Source organism: Muscardinus avellanarius (assembly GCF_963383645.1).
Source record: "Muscardinus avellanarius genome assembly, chromosome: 7".
NCBI classification, from domain to species: domain Eukaryota; kingdom Metazoa; phylum Chordata; class Mammalia; order Rodentia; family Gliridae; genus Muscardinus; species Muscardinus avellanarius.
The window spans coordinates 45,682,186-45,707,367 of record NC_137793.1 but is presented as its reverse complement, the minus strand read 5'-3'; the positions used below and the strand labels follow the sequence as shown (position 1 = coordinate 45,707,367).

Sequence of the window (25,182 nt, the reverse complement as noted above, 5' to 3'; positions counted from 1 at the left end):
CAACAAAAATACAAGAACAGGGCATATACTTTAAGATCAGGTTAAATACATTTCTATAATAGTACCAGGATAGGAGTCATACTATTAGGTAGCTTATATAAATCTAAAATAACATTATGTAGGCATAATTAAGGTCTGTTTATACTTGTAGGGGACTGGGCTGAAGTTTGCATAACTCACTTCCATAGATATTTAAATACACTGATTATGTGATTCCACTAGAACTTTTTTTTATGTGTATTTGTTCTGGTAATTGAACTTGGGACCTCATGCATGCTAAGCATATATTTTACCACTGAGCTATACCCCCAGCCCCATTATAACAATTAGTGTGAGGAATTAGAAATTGCCATGTAAGATCCATGGACCCTATCTTTAAAAAAAGTTTTTCTAATTTCTGATATGAAAAGTTACTATGTGGGACCTAATGATACTCATGGTAAAAGGAGTTTTGTTGTTACAGTCTTTACCTATTCTACCTTTCTTTTTGCTACCCTTGTTCCTTCTCTTTAACATAATTGCCTCTTATCTTTCTCTTGTTCAGGCCTTCTATTATTTCTCACTACTATAAATGTGGTCTTTATCATGGAATGCTAACAATCCTTGAGACCCCCCCCCCCATTTTCTTCATGTTTGCTTGATCTCTTGGCTGTACAGAATTCTATACTTTGTGTGTGTGTGTTGTATTGAGGATTAAACCCAGAGGCATCCTACCTCTGAGCTACACCTCTATCCTTATTTTATTTTTTATTTTGAAATAGGATCTTAATAAGTTGAGGAGGATCTCTATGTTGCTGAGGTTGGCCTCAAACCTCTGATCTTCCTGTCTTAGCCATGCCACGCTGTATTCCGTACTTTTTATTGTTGTATAAAAGTTTGCTTATATCACTCAGACTCACATAGAACTAATTAATATTAGAATCTAATTCCCAATGAAATTCCCAATGAAAACCATATTTTTCTGATAAACTAGACTATATGTAGTCCAGGTTGGGATGAAGAAGTCATTGCTTTTATAGTCATTTTAATAAAGGGCAGACATTGGGAATGTAGTTCAGTGGTAGAGTGCTTCCCTAGCTTTGCAGGACCCTTGGTTAGATCTACAACATAAAAACAAACCCAAGCCAAACTAACCAAGTCTAATAAAGGGCAAATTTCTTTGTTTATAGATACCATAATTATCAAAGGGTTCCTCAACATACCAGGAATTTTTTTTTTTTTTAATTTTCTAGTACCTGGGACTTCCGTGTGCTTTTAAAAAAGGATATACTACTCAATGACACAGGTGCTAATATTTTGTCATTAGTATTTATCTTTGTACAGTCACCAAATTAAATGTTCTGATAAGTTCATCTGCATTAATTAATTAATTAATTATTATTTTTGTAGTCCGGGGGATGGAACCCAGGGGCATTCTACCTCCAAGCATCACCCCCAGCCCTATTTTTTATTCTTTATTTTGAAACAGGGTCTCACTGAGTTTCATAGGACCTCACTAAGTAGTAGCTGAGTCTGGGCAAGAACTGCAATCCTCCTGTCTCAGTCTCTTGAATGCTGGGGCTACCACGCTTGTGCCACCACGCCCGGCAAATCTTCATTTATTTGTTATTCATCAGGTTCAGAACATTTTTATCTTCCCATTACCTTGGAAAAGTTCATATTGTTCAAGCTGGCATGAGTCCTTATCCATCCTGGCTCAACCCTACCACTTTAGTCTCATATTCATTATACTGTTATAAGGAACACTCTTCTAGCCAGGTTGGTGGTCATTCACCTCTAAATATGCATCACCTCTAAAAGAGATTATAAGTCTTTATATCTGTGTTTATACTATGACTTACTCTTTTTTTTTTTTTTTTTTTTTGGTGGTACTGGGGTTCCTGGAAGCCCTTCTACCGCCTGGATACACTCCCACGGGCTACACTCCCAGACCTATTTTTTAACTTTTTTATGTGGAAACAGGGTCTCTTAAGCCAGCGAGGCTGGCTCCGAACCAGCGTGATCCTCCTGTCTCCGCCTCCCAAGCGCGGGGATTACAAGCATGCGCCACCATGCCCGGCTATACTATGACTTATTCTTAAAATTGAATATTCACTGTCTTTTGAAATCTAACTCAGACTAAATACTCTCTCCCAGGTCAACTCAATGCATGTGATTTTTATACTTAAAATACATACTGAAAGTTTTTTTCCCATATATAATATCCTTATTTCTTACTCTATTTATTAAATTTTTTATCTCTAATTTATACATTCTACCTATCATCCATCCATCTAATTTGTGATATTTTGATGTTCTTTACATGGAACCTACTGAAACTACAATAGTATCTACCTTATAAAACAGTTAGAAAAGACTGTGTTTAAATGTGAGGGATTAGGATTGTATCTCAGTGGTACAGTATATGTGCTAGGCCCCGGGTTCAATTTCCAGTGCTCAGTCCCCCCAGTTTATAAAAAAGTTTTTAAAAATAATGAAAGAATGAAACTAAAAGACAAAATAGAATGTTAAAAAAATACATACATACACATATGCATGACGCACACACACACTCTGAGAGAATTCACAGAGAAGTAGATCTTTTTGGTTTTATTTTTTAAATAGTATTGGAGATTGAAGCCAAGTGTATGCTACCTCTGAGATTCCCAGCCCTTTTTATCTTATTTTATTTTTTGATGGTACTGGGGGTGGAACCCAGGGGCTTTCTACCTCTGGGCTATACTCTCAGATGTATTTTATATTTTATTTGCAACCAGGGTCTCAGTAAGTTGCTAAGAGCCTCACTAAGTAGCTGAGGCTGGCTTTGAATCCATGCGATCCTCCAGTCTCAGCCTCCCAAGTGTGGGGATTACAAGTGTGCGCCATCATGCCTGGCTCCGTTTTATCTTTTGTTTTGAAATAGGGTCTCACTAAATTGCTGAAGCTGTCCTCAAACCAGTGATCCTCTTTCTGTCTCAGCCTCCCAAATACTGAGATTATAAGTGTGTATCATCATGCCCAGCTTAATATTGCTTTTTAAAAACTATATATACACTGACAGAATTGTAAACATCGAGGATAGATTTCTTCAACACTGCTTTATTTTCATTCATTCATTCATTGTGGCGCTGGGGATTGAATCCAGAGGCATTGTACCTCTGAGCTGCATTCCAAGTCCTATTTTATTTTATTTTTTATTTTTTATATTATTATTATTATTATCATTATCATTATTATTATTATTATTATTATTTGGTGCTACTGGGGTTCCTGGAAGCCCTTCTACCTCCGGGGTACACTCCCAGACCTACTTTTTTTAATATTTTTATTTGGAAACAGGGTCTCGTAAGCCGGCGCGGCTGACTTTGAACCTGCGTGATCCTCCTGTCTCCGCCTCCCAAGTATGGGGATTACAAGCGTGTGCCACCACATCCGGCTTTATTTTTTATTTTGAAACAGAGTCTCACTGAGTTGTGGAGGGCCTTACTAAGTTGCAAAGGCTGACAATGAAACCGCAATCCTGTCTCAGCCTCCCAAATACTGGTATCATAGTGTGCACCACCATATCCAGCTATCACTATTTTTTTTTGTGTGTGTGTGGGTTTGGGGATGGAACCCAGGGTCATTCGACCTCCGAGCTACACCCTCTGCCCTATTTTTTATTCTTTATTTTGAAACAGGGTCTTGCTCAGTTGCAGAGGGCCTCACTAAGTAGCTGAGGCTGTCCACGAACTGCGATCCTCTGGTCTCAGCTTCCCAAATGCTGGGATTACAAGAGTGCGCCTCCATGCCTGGCTTATCACTAATTTTTAAATCATGTCATACTCTACATTTGGCAACAATTATATTGAATTATTTTCTGTGAGGAAAAGAATTAACATTTTCTATGAATATTATATATAATTTATTATATGTTAAGTGTTTTAAGATGTTATTTAAGTCCTTAAAATAGGAAGGTAGTATTGTGCATATTATAAATACAGGGAAACTAAGGTTGAGAGAGATTAACTTGCTAGTTAAAATCTGGTAACTGTGCTAGGACTCTAGTCCAGATTCAAAACTGACATCTCAAATACTGTTGAATGGAATTATGTGTGTATTGTGTATTTAAAATTATGTTATTTAATTTGCTCTTGTGATCCATAAGTAAGTTAATATCTCTATAATATATCATTTTCTTTTATCTTTTCAAAAGATTGCAGCCTCCTATGGAAACGTTATCTCTGTCTTTGAACCAGTTAATCTACAGAAACAAAAGAAAAATTTGGTCAGTAAAATTTGGTCATTTTTCTTTTAGAAATTGAAATGTCTTTTGTATTAAAAGGGTATAAAATAAGAGTGGCCATCAAATAACCAATATAAATTGTACAGGATAATTGGAGATACATGTTAAATCCTATGTTTGTATTAAAATACACTTAAATATTTTTCTCATTGGAATAGAATTATATTAAATTGTGCCAGTGAGTTGTCTTGAAATACTTTATTTTTTCCCTTCGAATACATTTTTATTTTATTTTTTTGTAGTATTGGGGGTGGAACCTAGGGGCTTTTCTACCTCCAGACTATACTCCCAGACCTATTTTATATTTTATTTGGAAACAGAGTCTCATTAAGTGGCTGAGAGCCTCACTAAATAGCTGAGGCGGCTTTGAACCTGTGCAATCCTCCTGTCTCAGCCTTCTAAGCGCTGGGATTACAAGCATGTGCCACCACGCCTAATTTAACACACTTTTATAATAAATATTTAAAGAGTCAATAACAATATTTAGCAGTAAGTTTATTACTGTAATCAAACACTATTGTGCAGCCATATCTGACCCTTTATTTTTGATAGTTAGCTCTATCCTTATACACTTTACTCTGCTTTTTCTTTTTTTTTTTTTTTGTTATTACAAACCCACACCCACACTTAATCTTTCATTGTAGTCTCACATCATAATGTAGTTTAGAGCGAGAGGGACATACATGCACACAGTACTTGTTGAGCTTTCCCTGCCCCACCCTTCTCTTCCCCTCTCCTACATGATACTGAGATTAGCATTGGTAATTCACATCCCCAATGTTTCTTCATTAGTTCTACCTACCCTAGGCCTTCTCCAGTGCTCCACTGTCCCTCTTGTATATGAGAGAATACACATGACCCTTCACTCTCTGTAACTGGCTAATCTCATTTAACATAATGTTCCCCAGATCTTTCTATTTGCCTGTAAATGGCTTAATTATTGCTGAGTAGAATTCCATTGTGTGGCTTTTCTTTTTATATGTATATTCTTTCAGGATTTTTGGTTTTACTGTTTTGTTGGTACTGAGAATTGAACTCAGGGGCATTCTAACTCTGAACCACACCCCCAGCCCTATTTTATTTTTTATTTTTTATTTTTTTTATTTTTTTATTTTTTTATTGGTGCATTATATTCATACAACTTATTGGGGTAAAAAACTTGTGTGTACAAACATGTACTCATCGCTGATTTAACCCCTACCCAAATCCCACCCCATTCCCTCCCCATCCCTCCCTTCCTTGCTTGGCTTAGTGATTGACTTCGATATGTTTAAGTACATTGTGTGCTTTAGAGATTTTTCTCTTCCCCCTCCTTTCTCTTCCTTTAGGTTATCTTGTTTGCTCCTCTTTACTCCCTAATTCTCACATATTAGGGAAAGCATCTGATTTCTTATTTTTTGTGACTGACTAATCTCACTTAGCATAATGTCCTCCAGTTCCATCCATTTCCCTGGAAATGATGTAATTGAGTTTTTTTTGATGGCTGAGTAAAATTCCATTGTGTACATATCCCACAGTTTTGTAATCCATTCATCTGTTGATGGACATCTTGGCTGGTTCCATAGTTTGGCTATGGTGAATTGTGCAGCTATGAACATAGATACACATGCATTAGTTTGGTAGTTTGGTTTCTTTTCTTTTTTATTTTGAAATAGGGTCTCACTAAGTTGCTGAGGTCTTGCTAAACTTCTGAGACTGGCCCCTAACTTGCGATCATCCTGTTTAAGCTTCACAAGTGCTAGATTACAGGTATGTGCCACTGTGCCCAGCTTACTTTCTGGGCCTTAACATACGTCCAGAACTTAATTTCTTGCTTTTATTTTAACACGCACGCACGCGCACGCACACACACAGCATTATAACTGCTATCTGATCAATGAATGATTTTCTTTGTAAAGAAGCTATTTTCAGAAGTAGTTGTGAACCTCAGTTAACCAGTAGTGTATAAAGTTGGGATTATGTAGTATATTTTATAGGCGCTTTAATGGACCACATTATTTTCTTCATCTCTACTGAAGATAAGACTTATAAGAGAGATCAGCAGAGAGTAGTAAAAATAAAAAAGCAACGTGTTAGAAGTCACTGGTTTCTATTTCTGCTGCTTTCTAACTATTAACCCACACACATAAATCTTATGAGGTTCTTTGTTCAATTCTGAAACTGCCTAATACTTATTCTTGATGGAGTTATTATAACGATGACATATCAGAGACAGTGTAGAAATGTAAAGAGTTAAACAGAGTAGAAATATCTTTATATATCTCTTGTTCATTTTTATGTCATGTCCACTTAACTCATTAGTATCATACAAATTACATCTGAGCTAATTTTAAACAGCCATTTTTTTTTCTTCTTTTTTCTTTAAATGAATAAAACAGTTGCCGGGCATGGTGGCGCACGCTTGTAGTCCCAGCATTTGGGAGGCTGAGACCTGAGGATTGTGGTTCACAGACAGCCTCAGCTACTTAGGCCCTCCACAACTTATTAAGACCCTGTTTCAAAATAAAGAATAAAAAACAGGGCAAAGGGTGTAGCTCGGAGGTCAAATGCCCCTGGGTTCCATTCCCAGACCTGCAAAAAATAAAAAATAAAAAATAAAAAAATAAAATAAAAATAAATGAATAAAACAGTAGAGACCCAAAGGAAAAAAGTGACTTGACCAATGAAACAACTGTTGAGCCACAGAACTAAGAATAAAACCATCTATTGATTTTTAGGTGTGAGCATTTTTTCTTCCTTGTTTTAATGAAAAATATTTTCTGTCGATTGTCATCTATCTTTAAATTTGAAAAGAGCACAATTCTTTCTTATTTCTGCTTGTGTTCAGAAGATTGCCTAGTGAATCTAATATTAGAGGCTTTTTATAGCTTTATGAATTAGTAATTGGCAGTTCTAAAATACATTTTAAAAGTTGTGTAAGGGCTAATTGGGTGATGTGTGCATGTATGCCTCCACTATCTTGTACTCCATTAAGATGTATGACTACAATGCACCAATAAACATTTTTTAAAAAGTTGCTTACCCCATTCAGAGCAAAATAATGAGGAAACCAACTTAAAAGACACACTGTTACGCCGGGTGTGGTGGTGCACACTTGTAATCCCTGTGCTTGGGAGGTGGAGACAGGAGGATTGTGCAAGTTCAAAGCCAGCCTCACTGTCTTAAGAGACCCTGTTTCCAAATAAAAAAGTATAAAATGGGTCTGGGAGTATAGCCCAGAGGTAGAAGGGTTTCCAGGAATCACAGTACCACCCACACACAAAAAAAAGATCTCACTGAATTGTAGAGGGCCTCACTATGTAGCTGAGGCCGGCTGCGAACTGCGATCCTCCTGTCTTAGCCTTCCAAATGCTGGAATTACAACTGTGCCACCACGTCCAGCTGAGGGAAAGGTTCTTCATGAGGAGTACATTGAAGAATTATTGGTGGACACATGTCCAGATCTTGCTGTGCAAGTTATAAAACCTGTAGGTGTGGGGTTGCTTCTGTTTATGTATACTGGAGATTGAATCCCCCGACACTTGCTACTGGCCTCCATGATGTGAAAGCAGAGGCCTTGATCTCTGCTCTCTACCTAATTCCCACCACCATTCCCTGAGCTCCGCGGATGTAATCCAGCCTGACATAGACCAGTCTAATTCTAGAGAGGATTCTGACATTCTGTGTGATTGAGAGTCATTCCTGCAATGTCAGTGTTTCATAAAAGTATATTCTGTAGACTACCTGTTTATCAAAATGACCTGGGATATTGGTTTTTTGGGTGTTGGGGGGAGATGTTGGTTTAGAGCACTTGTTCTTGTGACCCAAAATGGATCCTTTGAATCAGAATTTTTGGGTATGGGTCTTGGAAATTTGATCTTTTAATGAACATCTTAGGCTGTTCTTTGTTGTACTACTTGGTAGCCACTACATTAAAAGAGTATTTATGGATCATAATCTATTAGTGAGTAGTGAAATTAAGTTAATAGGCTGTAATATGAATTAAAAAAAAATACAAGCTGGGTGTGATGGTGCCCACCTGTGATCTCAGTACTTGAGAGGCTGAGATTGGAGGATTGCAGGCTCAGGGACAGCCTCAGCAAAGTCAGCAATGTAGGGAGACTCTGTTTCAAAACAAAAAATTTTAAAAGGGTTGGAGATTTAGTTCAGAGAGAGAATGTCCTTGGGGTCTATCCCTAGTACCCAACCCACCCACTCCCCTTCCACACACAAAGTAAAATAATAAAAGAAGAAAGAAAGAAAAGACAAGCCAGATGTGGTGGTGCATGCCTGTAATCCCAGTACTTGGGAGGCTGAAACAGCAGGATCACAGGTTCAAGGCTAGCCTTAGCAACTCAGAAAGAACCTGTTTCAAAACAAATAAACAAATAAAGGGCTGGCAATATAGCCCAGAGGTTGAATGGGTTCAATCCCCAGTACCTAAATAAATGAACAGTTATAAAGGAGAAGGAAATAGAAAATGTTATGGTACTTCATATGTAGTAAGACTAGCACTAGGTTGTATTTATATATACATGTATATGTATTCTGGCTCACTGTACAAAATGTATTCCTACTGATACATAGGCAAAAATAGTTTGAACAACACTGCTTTAAGAAATAACTGCCTTATATTATGTAGTATTAAGGAAGCACTATGTCTCTTATTCTGTATTTTCCCACATATCATCATCTCAAATAGGGATGAAGTATTTTGAGATGGAAACTTCATATAGTAGAGCCATAGACACATTTAAAATTAAACTGTTGGTGCTAACTATAATAAAAATAATAAAAGTAATGACTCAGTCTGAGGTTTATAAGATTATTATGTAAGATGGCATATGTTTTTGCTTGCTTATACTAAAAATTGTGGATCCAGCATTGGGTATTTTCTTAGTTATTTCTTCCATCATGTATTACCATATTATAAAATGGAATATTTTGTTCTTAAAAATGACTGCAGGCATGTATTGTAAGAATAATGAACATAGGAATTTGACAAAAAAGATACTCATCATAGTTGTCTTAATGATTTTTTCTAATTTTAGGAATTTTATAGTCAGTGGCAGAAAAGTGGTCAATTCTTTCTGGAATCAATAGCGCACAATATAACTTGGGATCCTACAGGTAAGAAAATAAGCGAGATTAACTTAAATGAAATATCACTTGCCTAGGCTGTTGCTTTATTATTTTCATGTACTTTATGTTGTAAGATTATGGGGAGTACAAAAGTGAATAAAACAGTTTGCACCCTTTCACAGTTTATATTGAAATGAAGATAACGATGTACATGAGTAAATGATAGGATATGATAAATCTAGGAATGCTTATTGTCTTTGGAAAAGATAAATTTTATCTGAGGAATCAAGGTTCCATTGAAGAGGAACCTTTTGGCCTAACTAGCTGATAGATTTTAACAATGAGAGTAGAGTAGATGGAGTAGGAAAAAGAAATTAATTTGGAGAAGGGATCACTAGTATATGTTGTTATTTACCTCTGTATCAAAAACCCATCTTAACATATGTCATTTTAATGAGTATGTTTTATAGGTCAGGAATCACTACAGGGTTCGGTGGGAAAGACTTGTTTCTTGTTTTGTATAGTAGTAGATAGAACAAGTAGCTTGTCTTTTATTAGAGTATCCAAGAAAAACTTAATTCCCATATATGAGCCTTGGTTTTTGCTATCTTTTGGAACATGTGGGCATTCACCATTTGAGCTAATGTTTCTATGGTCTCTCTAACATGACAGCCTTAATTTCTCAGGATAACTGGATTTAGAGAGTGAAAGCACAAGCTATAGGGATTCCCTAGCCCCAGGCTGGGGATCTCAGAATGTTATTCCTGCCACATTATATGATCAAATCAAGTTACTAGTCCAGTCATATTCAAGAGATGGGGGACATAGACATAAGGTGACATGATTTGGGGGAGCCATCTACCATTCTACTACACTGAGCAAAGGCACAGAGAAAGATAGCACAGCTATATTCAGTAAGTGTCAGCAGTGAGGTCCAGTGAATTGTGGTGAGGCAATCAAACAGCAGTGTGTTATGGAAGACCTTTAAAAACATGTTAAGAAATTTGTATTTAGTTGTTTAATTTTTTTTTGTGCAGAGGATTGAGTCCAGGTTGCAGGCTAAGCACATGTTGTACCAGTGAGCTCCACCTGCGCCCCCAGCCATAATTATTTTAAGTTGTCTTAAACTATTATAGGTGGTTTTTTTTTTTTTTTTTTTTTTTGTTGGTTGATTTGGTTGGCTTTTTGCTTTGCTGGGAATCTAACCCAGGGCCTCATATATGCTAGGCACTGTGGCTGGTATTCAATTCATATTAAATGAGTTAATGACTAATGAAAGGAATACATGGATTTGGAATCTCTTTAGTCAATAGAATTGACATGACTTGACAACTGCATTTGAGATTGAAACCTTAAGAAAAGTAATCTGTAGGAGTCAGAAGTAGTAAAACATAAGTAATGGACATGTGCAGTTTAAAATGCTTGCATATCATACATATAGTAATAGAAATTGTAGTCAAGAATATACAGTTTTTTTTAGCTGGGAGTGGTGGCACATGCTTGTAATCCCAGCATTTGGGAGGCTGAGACCTGGAGGATCGCGGTTTGTGGACAGCCTCAGCTACTTAGGCCCTCTGCGTGGTTTCAAAATAAAGAATAAAATATAGGATTGGGGGTGTAGCTTGGAGGTAGAATGCCCCTGAATTTCATCCACAGTACTGCAAAAAAAAAATAATAATAATAAATAAAAACAGAATTGGATGTAGCTCAGAATTTTAAAAGCCCCTGGGTTCAATTCCTAGTATCACCAAACAAACAAAGAGGTCATCATTTTAGGTAGAGGAAATAATTTTATAGTAGATAAAGTATCTGATAAAAATGTTGATTTAGATCACAAAGTTCAGAACCTTTTGAAATTATTTTAGAAAATAAAAGATACACTTTGAGAATTTTTTAAAGATTGGTTTTAAAATGTTTCTTCTTATAACTTAGTAAGATTGATGCTTACTAGTTTGTAACTGAACTATATTAGTCCTTTTTTGTTGCTGTTTTATAACAAAATACCTAAAGCTGGGTAACTCTAAAGAAAAGTTTATTTAGCTTACAGTTTTGGAGGCTGAGAGCCCAAGATTGGGTAGCCCCATTTAGCTTTTGGTGAGGGCCTCATGGCAGATGGCATTATGGCAAGAGCCCCTATGGGAGTTAGAAGTAACAATGCGGTAGGAAACCAGAGTGACAGGGAGTGGCCAGGCATACTCCTTTTATAACAGGAGGACTGACTGAGAGGTCCCACCAGAGCTGTCCTAATCCCTTCTGAGAACAGGACCCCAAAGACTTCCTACTGGGCTTCTCTAAAAGATCTAACCAATCCCACATTACTACCCTACACATAAACCCTTGGGGTTAAAGTACATCCAAACCATAGCACTACCTATATATTTTATGCTTATAGTAAAAAGAAGTTTTACCTGGGTTCAAATTTGGCATTTCAGACAGCCTTTTGAATCTAATTCTACTGTAGGTAAGTGACTTACTCACTGGTTTACTCCTTTTCTCCTTATAGGATTATTGATAGTGTAGTCTTTTACCTTACAAGTGTCTGTTTTTGGATGACAAATTATTTGTTTGCATGTTTTTATTTTTAATAGACAAGGTCAGTGATTCTATTTTATTTATATTTAGGTTTGCAGAATATATTCACTTCTCAATAATGTTCATTATTTGACTACTAGTTTTGTAATTGCAATCAGGTTACTCAAAGGATTAAAAATGGTTACTTATTTTTTGTTGTTGTTGTTGTATTTGTGTGTGTGTGTGTGTGTGTGTGTGTGTGTGGTACTGGGGATTTAACCCGGGGGCATTCTACCTCTGAGTTGAACCCCAGCCTTTTTTATTTTTATTTTTTTATTTTTATTTTTGTGGGTCTGGGGATGGAACCCAGGGGCATTTGCACCTCTAAACAGGGTCTCACTAAGTTGTGGAGGGCCTCACTTAAGTAGCTGAGGCTGTCTGCGAACCGTGATCCTCCAGTCTCAGCCTCCCAAATGCTGGGATTACAAGCGTGTGCCTCCACCCCTGGCTCTATGTTTTTTTTTTTTTTTTTTTTTTTTTGTGGTGGTGGTACTGGGGTTCCTGGAAACCCTTCTCTGGGCTACACTCCCAGACCTATTTTATATTTTTATTTGGAAACAGGGTCTCTTAAGCCAGTGAGGCAGGCATCGAACCAGTGTGATCCTCCTGTCTCTGCCTCCCAAGCGCTAGCATTACAAGTGTGCACCACCAGCCCGGCTCTATGTTTTGTTTTGAAACAAGGTCTTGCTAGGTTGCTGAGAGTTTCACTACACTGCTGAGGCTCTTTCTGAACCTACATTCCTTCTTTCTCATCCTCCTAAGTACTAGGAATATAGGCACGTGCCACCATACTTTGATTTTTTTTTTTATATTTAGATCATACATATTTCAGCCATGTGTGGTGGTGCGACCTTGTAATTCCAGTACTTGGGAGGCTGAGATAGGAGGATTGAAGATTTAAGCACAGCCGCAGCAAGTACTGAGACTCATTAACCTAGTGAGACCCTGTTTACAAATAAACATACAAAAATAAAGTAGGGCTGGGGATATAGCTCAGAAGTAGAATGCCTCTGGGTTCAATCTCCAGTACCTAAAAAAAGGTTACAGAGATTACCTGTTTCATAAGATTGTCTTTTAATGATCAGATATGACAGTAAGTATGAAAGTACAAGACAGAGCCCTATAAAAATATTGTTAGTGAGCAAACTTGCTGTCTACTTGAAGTATATTAATAACTGCAAAATAACATTTAATATTTGAATAGAGTGAGATTTCTTTTAAACTTAGAATTTTTGTACCTATTACTACTAATGCTTTAGAGGATAGTATTAATATTAAATTTCTCTAAAATCATCTTTTCAGTAAATTTCTCTAAAATCATCTTTACAGTATATTTACTTATTTACTTTTTTTTTTAACATTTATTAGGGGCTTGAAAATAGTTCATGACTAAGCTACTGTTTTAATTTTTTTCTAGAATTCACATAAAATAGTTTATTTTTGTATTTAGTGTTTGATTGTGAAGTGGTTTATTATTATAATAAAATTAGTATATTAATAATTTTTAAAACTTTGTATGTAATTATTCATAAACCAATTTTAAACATTCTAAATAATATAGTATTTTGGGTCTGATTAATATTTAATTACTATATTTAATATGCCAGGCATTTGGGAAGTAAAAATTTTTCTTCAGATAGTGTTGGTAACCAACTTTTTGTAGTATTCCAAATTCATTACTGCATCTTACTGTAAGTCATCAGTTCTATATTACCTCTAATTTACAGCTGAGAAAATATAGGTTCAGAAGATTATTCAGTGTGATTCTATTCACCTGGCTAATTAAGTAGCTTACTTGAGATTTAGAGACAGGGATTTCTAAAATTTATACTTTTGCTACAGATCAACTTTTCTTTTGAAATAAGAAAGTGATCAATTCCAGAAAGACACAAATCCATAGTATGTATTGCTGATATGAATAATTTATTTATTGCCTTTATGTATTTTTTGGCCAAAATTGTTGTGTGTTTTAATCCTCTTTGTATGAATGATAGTACAGTTTTCTACTCAGTTTCCAACTCATAGAGTTGAAACTTATTTTCACTTTTATTTTTTTTTTGTAGTTGTTAAACCTTGACAATTTTTTATTTTTGCCTTTTCAAATTTTTATTTTGGTAAAATATATGTAACATTTACCATCTTAGCTGTTTTAAAGTGTACAATTCAGTGATATTAAGTATATTCCTAATGTTGTACAAACTGTACCAGTATTGGGAATGGCTTAGGAAGATTTGAGAAAGCTCTGATTATTAATAGATATATTTCAGAAATAGTTGTGTCAAAATGGCAGACCTGGAGAGAGAAAGGCTTGGCTTAGGTAAGGAAGCAAACAGCTATTGAAATTTAGATTGACTTAGCTAAAAGTAATTAGCAAGTCAATAGGAGAGGGGAACTAGGCCTTTCTTTGTCTAAAGACAGATCTACAGGATTAGATAAGCTAGCTAGGATGGGAGGATCTACAGGATTAGATAAACTAGCTAGGATGGGAGGAGGGGCCGACCTTCCATGAAAGGAGACACCTTGCCACACCTTGCTGGGGGAGGAACCTTACAGGGACATTTACTACTGACATTTACCACATCAGAATTATGTAAACAAGATGGAGGTAATGTGTATAAAAAGTCCAGTCCAGGTGCTGTATCTTTGGGGTGGTGAATTGGCCTGAACCGCCCCCCCCCACCCATGGGGCTTTTTATTTGCATGGGGCTGTAACTATCTTCTGTATTTCTATCTTTTTAATAAACTTTTTAAAATTACTTCAGCAAGTGTCCGAGCTATGTATACTTGTCCTTAGCTCAGGAGAAGAACCCACGGTTTTTTGTTTTTTTCTGTGTTTTGGGTTTTGTTGTGGTTTGGGGAAAATTGTGTCTGGGACCCAAACAGGGGTCCCCGGGAACAGTTTCCCCACACCGTAACACAAACATCACTACCATCTATCTCCATATTTTTTTATTTTATTATTATTATTCTTTTTGGTGGTACTGGGGTTCCTGGAAATCCTTCTACCTCTGGGTTACACTCTCAGACCTATTTTTTTTTATATATTTTTTATTTTGGGTCTCTTAAGCCAGGGTCTCTTAAGCCAGGGCGGCTAGCTTTGAACATGCGCAGTCCTCCTGTCTCCACCATTTTTTTCAACTTGTAAATCTGCAATCATTAAATAGCAACTTCCAAAAACCAGGCGTGGTGATGCATGCTTCTAATACCAGCATTTGCAGGCTGAGACTGGAGGATCGCGGTTCCCAGACAGTCTCAGCTATTTAGTGGGGCCCTCTGCAACTCAGTGAGATCTGGTTTCAAAATAAAGAATAAAAAATAGGGCAGGGTGTGCAACTCGGAGGTTGAATGCCCCTGGGTTCCACCGCCAGAAAAAAAAAAAAAAAAGCAACTTCCAACTTGGGTGTGATGGTGCATACTCCCCAGTATTGGGGGAGGTTGAAAGAGGGATCCTAGATTCTTGGCCAGCCTCAACAACTTAGTGAGGACTTCTGTAGTTTAGTGTGGTCCTGTTTCAAAATAAAAGATAAAAATAGGGCTGGGGGGTGTAGCTAAAATGTAGAATGGGCTTAGGTTCACTCACTAGTACAAAACAACAACAACAACAAAAAACCACAACTCTTCTTGATTCTTTTTTCCAGTCCTAGCAACCACTGTTCTAGTTTTCTCTGTGACTTTTGACTACATAAGTGCAGACATAAAATATTTGTCATTTGCTGGGCGTGGTGGCACAGGCTTCTAATCCCCTGCTTGGGAGGTGGAGACAGGAGGATCGCACAGGTTCGAAGCCAGCCATATTAGCTTAAGAGACACCGTTTCAAAAAAAAAAATGTATAAAAACAGGTCTGGGAGTGTAGCCCAGAGGTAGAAGAGTTTTCAGGAACCCCAGTACCACCAAAAAAAAAAAAAAAAAAAAAAAAAATATATATATATATATATATATATATATATATATATATATGTGTGTGTCTGTGTGTGTGTGTGTGTGTGTGATGTGATATTTAGCTTGTTTTAGTTAATATAATGTCCACAGGCTTCTTCTATGTTGTTCTTTAGTGTTTAGTTGATTTTCTATAGCAAAATATTTAATTAAATTCCTTTCTCATTTCTTTTTGTGTATATTATGTAGCTTATTTTCTTTATGGTTACCTTGGGGATTACATTTAACATCTAAAGTTATCACACTAACTTGAATTTATGCAAACTTCATTAACATACAAACTTAATTTCAGAGCCTTAACATCTCTGTCCCAACCACTTTTCATTGTTGATGTCACAAAATTATATTTGTATACAGCTAGTTCTCTACATATCTTTCTTTAATATGTAATTCAGATCCTCATGACTTACCATCTGAATTATTATAGTTCATTGACCAGGTTTCCTGTCTCTTATATTTTCATCTCATCTGTTTCTAGAGTTATTTTCTAAAAAGAGTTGTTAACCGTATTTATATACTAGAGTCTTTAAAAGTATGATGAAGCTGGGTGTGGTGGTGCACGTTTGTAATCCCAGCATTCAATAGACTGAGACAGGAGCATTGTGGTTCTCAGCCAGCCTCAGCTTAGTGAGGTGCTTTGCAATGCAATAAGACCCTTTTTCAAAATAAAGAATAAAAAATAGGGCTGGGGACATAAATTTGAGATTCCATCCCCATACCGCAAAATAAAGTATGATGAAATTTATAGATTATATCTCTAGGAAAATGTACTTTTGTCTATTATCTCAGTGAAGGGAGGCTCATGGGCTTCTTCAAATTCATCAGTTGATTGCTCCTTCAGTTAAGACCTCTTATTCTAAAATACAGATTCAGTTATGGAAACCTTTCCCTCTTTCTACAAAACCTTTTATTCTCATATACCTATAACAAAGCCCAAACTCCTTATGAACTTGAAAAAATGCTTTACAATAGTACTCTGACATTTTTTTTTACAACCTTGTAGTGTATTCTAGCCTTAATATGCACCTTATTTCTTAACCACCCTAGATTAAGAGGCATTTTTAAGAAAATATATGTGCTTTGTGTTAAGTGTCCTTTCTGAAATGCTTGTCTGTTCTACTGTTTCCTTTTCACTTAGGATTAAGTTACATTTCACCACTTTGCATAATGCTTTTTCACTATAGGTGTACATAATTTCTCTTTAAAACTTAGCACACATTTCTATCATATTTCTAATACTCATACATTGAGTATAGTATTTTCATATCTTCCTGCTGTAATGTGAATAATCATGAGAAAGGATAGTATTTTATTTGTCACTATACCCCACTGCCTAACACAGTGTGTGGTGTAAGGAGGATACTCATTCAATGTATAATGAATTGAAAGACCCCGAGATCTCTTCCTTTCTTTTCCACACTTTTTCAAAAAAGTTAAAATACAGGCCTCTTACCCATTCCCACAAATATCTTATTATTTGACATTTTTAAAAAGTTGTATTATCTTTATAGTATCATATGAAACTCTTGAGCCTGTAACTTAACTCATTGTTTAATATCTAATTAAAAATTGTGAATTTTTTTTAGGCAGCCGTCTTTTAACTGGTTCTAGCTGTTTGCAACTCTGGTCCAATACTAACTTGCAGAAGCCAACTGGAGATGAAAATTCAGATAAAACAGAGATCAACATTGGGGATTGGAGATGCATTTGGTATTGCAAGTAAGCAGTTAATTAACGATTAAGTTGATAAACCTGTTCTTTATGGTTTTATTATATTAAAAATGCCTTTTACTTTGTGTAAAACCATACTAACATTGATTTCTTTTAGTCTATGACATGATTTTTCTTGGACACAGATAATTCACCATTTTCCATGTCCCAAAGATCTATTTAATGAAAAAAGTCAAATAAAGTAACTAAAAAGAATAATAAAAAATATATAAGGTATATATGAAGATAATTAAGTGCAAATTTGCAGAATTATTCAGAGACAAAGAAACACTTTCATGCTTTTGAATGGAGGCTTTCTATTATGAGAAAGTATGTTTTTTCCATGTCTTATATGTTGATATATATATATATATATATATATATATATATTCCAAATTTCACTGGATTTCTACTTTAAAAAATTTTTTTTATTGGTACACTGTATTCATACATTATAATGGAATAAAAAAAATTTATAGATATACATGCACATATCACCCAATTAGCCCCTACCCAATCCCCACCCTGTTCCCTCTCCCCATCCCTCCTTCCCATGCTTGGTTTAGTGGTTGACATCTAGTATTATAGCAATTTATCCAAAATTAACAATGCTAATCTCACATAAAAGTTTCATTTGTCTGATACCAAGCTTTTGATGACTTAAAGATAATATTTTAGTATTTCTTTTTGCTTTCTTTCCTACCACAGAATATTTTTTTTTAGTTGAAACTATCATACATTCATTTATTTATTTATTTTTCAGAAAAAATCTATCCTAATATGGAATATGGACTCTAGATACCCAAAACGATCTTGAAAAAGAACACAGCTAGAAGATGTATATTTTCTGATTTCAAACCTTATGTTTCAACAGTGTAGTACTGTTATAAAGGCAGATAAATAAACCATTGGAGTTAAATAAAAGCCTGGAGATAAATTCTTCCATATATTGTCAATTTATTTTTGAACAAGGTTTCCACGAACATTTGGTGGAGGAAATAGTAATCTTTTAACTAAATATTGTTAAAAAATAATAATTACATGAAAAAGAATAAAATTGGACCCTTACCTAACACCATATACAAATATTAACTCAAAATAGATAAAAGACCTAAATATAAATCTTAAGACTATAAACTTTTAGAAGAAAATCTGGGTCATAAAACCTCACAACATTGAAATTGGCAGTGATTTCTTGGATATGACTTCAATGGCACAGGCAACAGAAGGGTAAACTCCCTAAAAAATAAAAAAATATTGTATATCCAAGGACAGTGTAAACAGAGTTAAAAGTTACTGATAGAATGGGATAAAATATTTCTAAATGCTATATCTGAAGGTATATTAATATTCCAAATAGAAATCCTAAAATTGGCAATAATAAAAGCAAACAATACAATTTAGAATAGGTAAAAGACTAACATAAATAATGAATCTCCAAAGATAACCAATCTTAGTTGTTTGTTGGATAGAAAATCTTGTTTCTCTGGTTCTGATATGTGTTACCTGTTTCTTCTTTGTAGTTAATCTCTTTGAGTATTTTCTCTAGCGCTGGTTTTGAAGACATAAATTCCTTCAGTTTTAGCTGGGCGTGGAGGCGCAAGCTTGTAATCCCTGTGCTTGGGAGGAAGAGACAGGAGGATGGTGCAGGTTCGAAGTCAGCCGCGCGCGCTAGCTTAGGAGATCCTGTTTCCAAAAAAAAATGTAAAAATTGGTCTGGGAGTGTAGCCCAGTGGTAGAAGGGCTTCCAGGAACCCCAGTACTACCAAAAAAAAAAAAAAAAAAAATTCCTTCAGTTTCTGTTTGTCATGGAAGCTTCTTATTTCCCCATCTAATTTGATAGAAATTTTGCTGGGTAGGAAACTTTTGGCTGGAAGTTGTTTTCTTTCAGAGTTTGGAATATGTTACTCCAAACTCTTCTGGCTCTCATGACTTGGTTTAGGAAGTCTGGAGTGATTCTAATTGGTTTGCCTCTGAATGTCACTTGGCCTTTTGTTTTTGTTGCCTTTAAGATTCTCTGCTTGGCTTCCACATTGGTCATTTTGACAATTATGTGGCGTGGGGATCCTCTTCTCCGATCCTGTCTAAAGGGAGTTCTATAAGTTTCTTGGACCTGTGTATCGACCTCTTGCTCTATGTTTGGAAAATTTTCTGCTATTACTTCCTTGAAGAGATTGTTGATCCCTTTGGTTTCACCTTCTTTTCCCTCCTCTATTCCAATTATTCTTAGGTTAGCTCTCTTAAAATGGGCCCATATTTCTTCAGTGTCAGATTCCTGCTGTCGGATTTTTTTTTCTAAATTAGAAACTATGTGTTCATTTTTTGAATGATTATCTTCTAGGAGCGAAATTCTGTTCTCTATGGGTTTTAATCAGTTGTTTATACTTTGAATTGAGGCCTTTACGTGATTAATTGCATCCTTTATCTCTTTTTGGCTCTCTCTGAATTCTTTACGAAACACCTCTATTATTTCTACAGTTATTTTCCTGATTTGATCTTCTAGAAATCTCTGAATTTCTGTTTTATCAGGTTCTGATGTTGTGGGGTTATGCGCATTCATTGCTCCATTGTTATTCCTCTTTCCCATGATTTCAGAAGTTTGTGCCTTCTCTGGGTTCTTCCCGTGGGTCACTAAGACTTCACTTAAGGTGCTCTGGATCTCAAGTCTGTGGTATCTCGGTTCCCACTACTCCTTTACTGGGTTGTATCGCAATGTCTCATACCCAGGGAGTCAATCGAGGCTGCTTTAGACCATGGGCGGTGCCAGGTTAGGCGTTCTCCTCGGGGAGTTGTGACTATGGTATGATATCTCTGCCACTGCCACTTTCCCAGTGGGTCAAGTCCCTGGGAGTGCAGTACTGGGATTTATCCTCTAAGGGCCGCAATTTGACTCACTGTTGTTGAGTATGCTGATGGAGCTGTAGTGGACTCGTTGAATTTGCTGCTGCTGCCTCTGGTGGCAATATGGCAGCACTGCTACGCCTTCGGCCGTGAGGCAGGCATATTTCTTTTCTATTTTTGATCTCCGCTCTGAGTCCCTGCAGGGTGTGCTTGAGCCCAGCCCCTGGGAGCTTTAGACGCTCCCTGCGCTGAAAAATCTGCCGAATTTTGCCCGGCTGATCCACAGCCGCTCATCTAGGCTTGCTGTCTGCCTCTCCTCTCTGGAGCCTGGTGGGCTGTTGAATGTGTTGTTTTGGTGCCGTCCGGTGAGCTCGCTGCTGCAGTTGGCAGTATGGTGCTGCTGCTGCGTCCTCGGCCGTGAGGCCGGCGTATCTCCTTTCTGGCTCTGAGCTTTGTTCTGAGTTCCCCTCCTCTCTCGGGCCTGCTGCTGCAAGGGAAGATGGCGCCCACGCCCTCCATGCCTTAGCTCAGGCCATAGCACTGTGGTCTGGTTTCTTTCTGGTGTCTCGTTTTTCCAGCTCTCTTTTTTTCTGTCCATTGTATTTACATTTTTTGTTTCTCTGCTGATGGTGTTTTCTGGCTATGAAAGGCGCTGATTTTGTGGTAATAGAGATTGGTTGTTAGCGGGGCTTGTAAGCGCCGCTTTTCTCCGTCACCATCTTCCCGGAAGTTTCGGATTTCTACTTTCAAGTGTAATGGTAAAGTTCATTTGAAAGGACAGAATTAGAAAATCAAGGAAATTTTGAAAGAAAATAGGAAAGTATACAGTATAATGAGATCTAAAATTACAGCTAAGTAAGCAGTTTTGATGTTATTATAGAAACAGACATATTAGGGTCTAGGATTTGACATAATTATATGTAGATTTTCCATTCATAGAGTAGCATTTCACAGTGGGGCAAATTAACTGTCTCTGCAGAGAAGAAAGAGAGTTTCTTTCATTACTGGTACCAAAATGTCAGATGAAGGGAAAAATTGAATTTTATACAATAAAACAAAACATGATGAAAAATGTGGGTAAATTTCATGTTTAAGCTATATTGTCCATTGTGGTAGTCACTAACCAGATGTTGCTATTGAGTACTTGAAATGTAATTAGTACCTATTGGGATGAGCCAAAAGATATACAGAGGATTTAAAAAATTACATATACATGCAATATAACATCTCATTATATTCACATGTGTATAAAGTACATGCTGGATTTCAAAAACTTAGCATGGAAAACAGTAGTAACTTGGAATGTAAACTATTTTTTTTTTTTACTCATTACATATTGAGATAATATTTTTTACAATTTAGTTAAAAATTCATTCCACATTTTTACATTTTATTTTATATTATTTTATTTTATTTTTTTGTTGGTCTGGGGATGGAACCCAGGGGCATTCTTCCTCAGAGCTACACCCCCTGCCCTATTTTTTATTCTTTATTTTGAAACCGCATCTCACTGATTTGCAGAGGACCTTACTAAGTAGCTGAGGTTGACCACGCACTGCGGTCCTCCAGGTCTCAGCCTCCAAATGCTGGGATTACAAGTGTGCGCCACCACGCCCGGCTCACATTTTTACATTTTAAATGTGGCTAGTAGGAAGTTTAAATTACATATTTGGATAACACACATTTTATATTGCTGTGGACAATAAATAACCCTTTAAGGTAGAGGAAAAGACTTTCCAAATATGATACCTAAACTAGAAAATGAAATGAAGGGAAAATTAATAATTTTAGCTATATCTATAAAGGCAAAAAGAAACAAAATACAAGGAAAGAAAAAAATTGAAGGGAAATATAAGCAGTTTTGAGGTTAATGTATTTTTGAAAGGGAAATCTTAAAAATAAATTAGAGCTGGGCGTAGTAGTGCACGCTTGTAATCCCTGCGCTTGGAAGGTGGAGACAGGAAAATCGCGCTGGTTCGAAGCCAACCGCGCTGGCTTAGGATACCCTGTTTTCAAATAAAAAGTATAAGTGGAAAATAGGTTTGGGAGTGTAGCCCAGAAGTAGAAGGGCTTCCAGAAATCCCAGTACCACCAAAAATAATGATAATAATAATAATAATAATATTAATAATAATAATTAGAGAAGAACAGGTGTCATAGTAATAAGCAACAGTAGGCAGCAAGGAGAAATTTGTTTATTATGTATGTAATATAATTCTTGGGATAATTGGTATTTATTTATTTTTATTTTTATGTGCATCATATTGAAAATGGCATATATTCAGACAGTGCTTGGTGCCCTCCCCTGCTTCCCCTGCAACAATGAGTGTCCAGCTTGACCATGCTACATTCATACTTTTAACATATTCAAATGTAGTTCCTCCATTAATCAGCCTTAGCCTTCTTCCTCTCTTACCCTTCCATCCTAGCTTGCTGAGGTTTCTCCTCCATTATCTTGAGTCCCTCTCATATCCCCAGTACTCCCTGGCTTGGGCATATTAGAGAAAACATATGTCCCTTCTCTTTTTGTGCTTGGCTGATCTCACTTAACATAATGTTCTCCAGGTCTTTCCATCTTCTTGTAAATAACATGATTTTGTTCTTCTTTATTGCTGAGTAGAATTCCATTGTGTGCATTTTTCTTCATTGTGCAATCCATTCATTTATTCATCTGTTGATGGAGATCTAGGTTGGTTCTATATTTTGGCTATTACGAATTGTGCTGCTATGAACATGGGTATGCATATGTTACTGTGGTTCTTTGATTTCAACTGCTTTTGAAAGATACTCAGGAGTGGTATAGCTGGATCCTATGGTGGATCCATTCCCAGTTTTCTGAGGAATCTCCACACTACTCTGAGGAGAAATTTTTAAAAGCTGCAGTACATTTACTAATAAACATTTTAAGTGTTGAATAGTATTTAACACTATTTAAGGCTGAATAGTATTTATCAATAGTTACTGGAGAAATAGGTTTCTTATGAACTGCTGATAAGGGAGAACAATTGATATTTTCTTTCTTTCTTTTTTTTGGTGGTACTGGGGTTCTTGGAAGCCCTTCTACCTCCGGGCTACACTCCCAGACCTATTTTATATTTTTGAAACAGGGCCTCTTATGCCAGCGCGGCTGGCTTCAAACCTGCGCGATCCTCCTGTCTCCGCCTCCCAAGCGCGGGGATTACAAGTGTGCACCACCACGCCCGGCCTGATATTTTCTTTATGTAGAGCAATTTGAAAGTATGAATAGTAGACTTACATGCCCTTTATATAGTGATTCCAGGTTTCATTCATTTAACAAATATTTGTTGAGTGCTTATTATGTTTTAAGTAGCCTAATAAATGCTTAGTGCTAGAATGTTACATTGAGCACATAGGATGAGTTAGGATATAAACCAGTAAGCTGGTATAACAGGATGATAAATGAAATTCTTTCTAACTCAATTTTATATGAAGCAGTAATAAGATAGTTGTAAAATACCAAAAGGAGAGCAAGTCAGACCTCCTCTTTAAAATTTACAGAGGAAATTTCAAAAGAGCTGCCGTTTGCTCCCTTCAGCTAGGTCATAGGCATACAAGATTATATGTTGAGAATGCGTAGAATTTTGATTAAGCAGTTCTTTAGAAAGAGTTGTGACTTTGGTTTGGAGTCATTAAAGATGCACAGAGAGGAGCAGCAAATTATTATGTTACCTCTTCTTCAGGTTCTGTTGAAGAACTTCCATAGAATGACTTGAGAACTTGAAATGTGCTTTGGATGGCAGATGTGATAGGGGAGGGAGAATATTGAAAGTTCAGAGTATACAGTAGTAACATGATAGGGGAGGGAGAATATTAAAAGTTCAGAGTATACAGTAGTAACATGCAGTAGATATATTAATTATTTGATACTGTTTGTAGTTTAAGCAGAAAGGCCATGGATATAGCAACTATGCAAATTTTGATTTAGGATCAGTTGAAGATACATTCATTGGAATTCATTTAAAAGGAGTTTCGATCGCATTCCATTTATGGTAGATTTAAAACACTGATTAACCATGTTAGATGAAGATTAGTAAGTCCTATACAGAAAGATAAGTAGGGGAAGGGGAAGAGAAGTAGAGGTGACTTTTGAGCATTGAACTGAAAAAAAAAAAAATAGAGAAGTTGGCCATGAGTACATGTCATTCAAATGCAAAGACCCAGAATATGCTTAGTTTGCAGCTGGAGTGAAGTAAATGAATAAGGTGATGAAGAGTGAGAGGGATGTATTTAGAGGTAGGAGATAGTTAATAGATGATTGTGAGGCCTTAACCTTTTTTTTTTTTTTTTTTTCTCTTGGGGTCTCATTGTGTTGCTAGGGCTGATCTTGAACTTGTGGGCTCATGTGATCCTCTCACCACAGATTCCTGAGTATGTTGGACTATGGGCATGGACCACTCTGCCCATAAACTTTTTCCTGGGCAGCATATCAAGGCCTGGTTTCTTTCTTTTCTTTTCTTTTCTTTTTTTTATCATTCTGGGGATTGAACCCAGGGGCACTGCACATCTGGCGCTAGGTCTGGTTTCTTAAAAAAAACAAAAACAAATTAAAATATAAAAAACTGTGTGAAGCCGGGTGTGGTGGTGCACATTTGTAATCCCAGCTTTTGAGAGGTTGAGATAGGAGGATCTGGGTTTGCAGACAGTTTTAGCTATTTAGTGAGATCCTTTGCAACTCAGTGAGACCCTGTTTAAAAATAAAGAATAAAAAATATGGGAGAGTGTGTAGCTCAGAGGTAGAATGCCCCTGGGTTTCATCCCCAGTACTGAAAACAAAAAA

At 36.4% G+C, this 25,182-nt stretch overlaps 1 protein-coding gene across 2 annotated transcripts in view; it reads left to right on the top strand.

Annotated features, from left to right (window-relative positions):
* The window catches only part of DMXL1 (Dmx like 1), a gene marked incomplete at both ends in the record, with an annotated part of 217,767 nt that overhangs the window by 21,162 nt on the left and 171,423 nt on the right, over positions 1–25,182 (top strand). For both annotated transcript variants that reach the window (XM_080698416.1, XM_080698415.1), the window contains 3 exons: positions 4,175–4,246; positions 9,295–9,373; positions 17,420–17,552. In XM_080698416.1, coding sequence (XP_080554542.1) covers positions 4,175–4,246; positions 9,295–9,373; positions 17,420–17,552 — 284 coding nt within the window. The remainder of the gene's footprint in view (positions 1–4,174; positions 4,247–9,294; positions 9,374–17,419; positions 17,553–25,182) is intronic.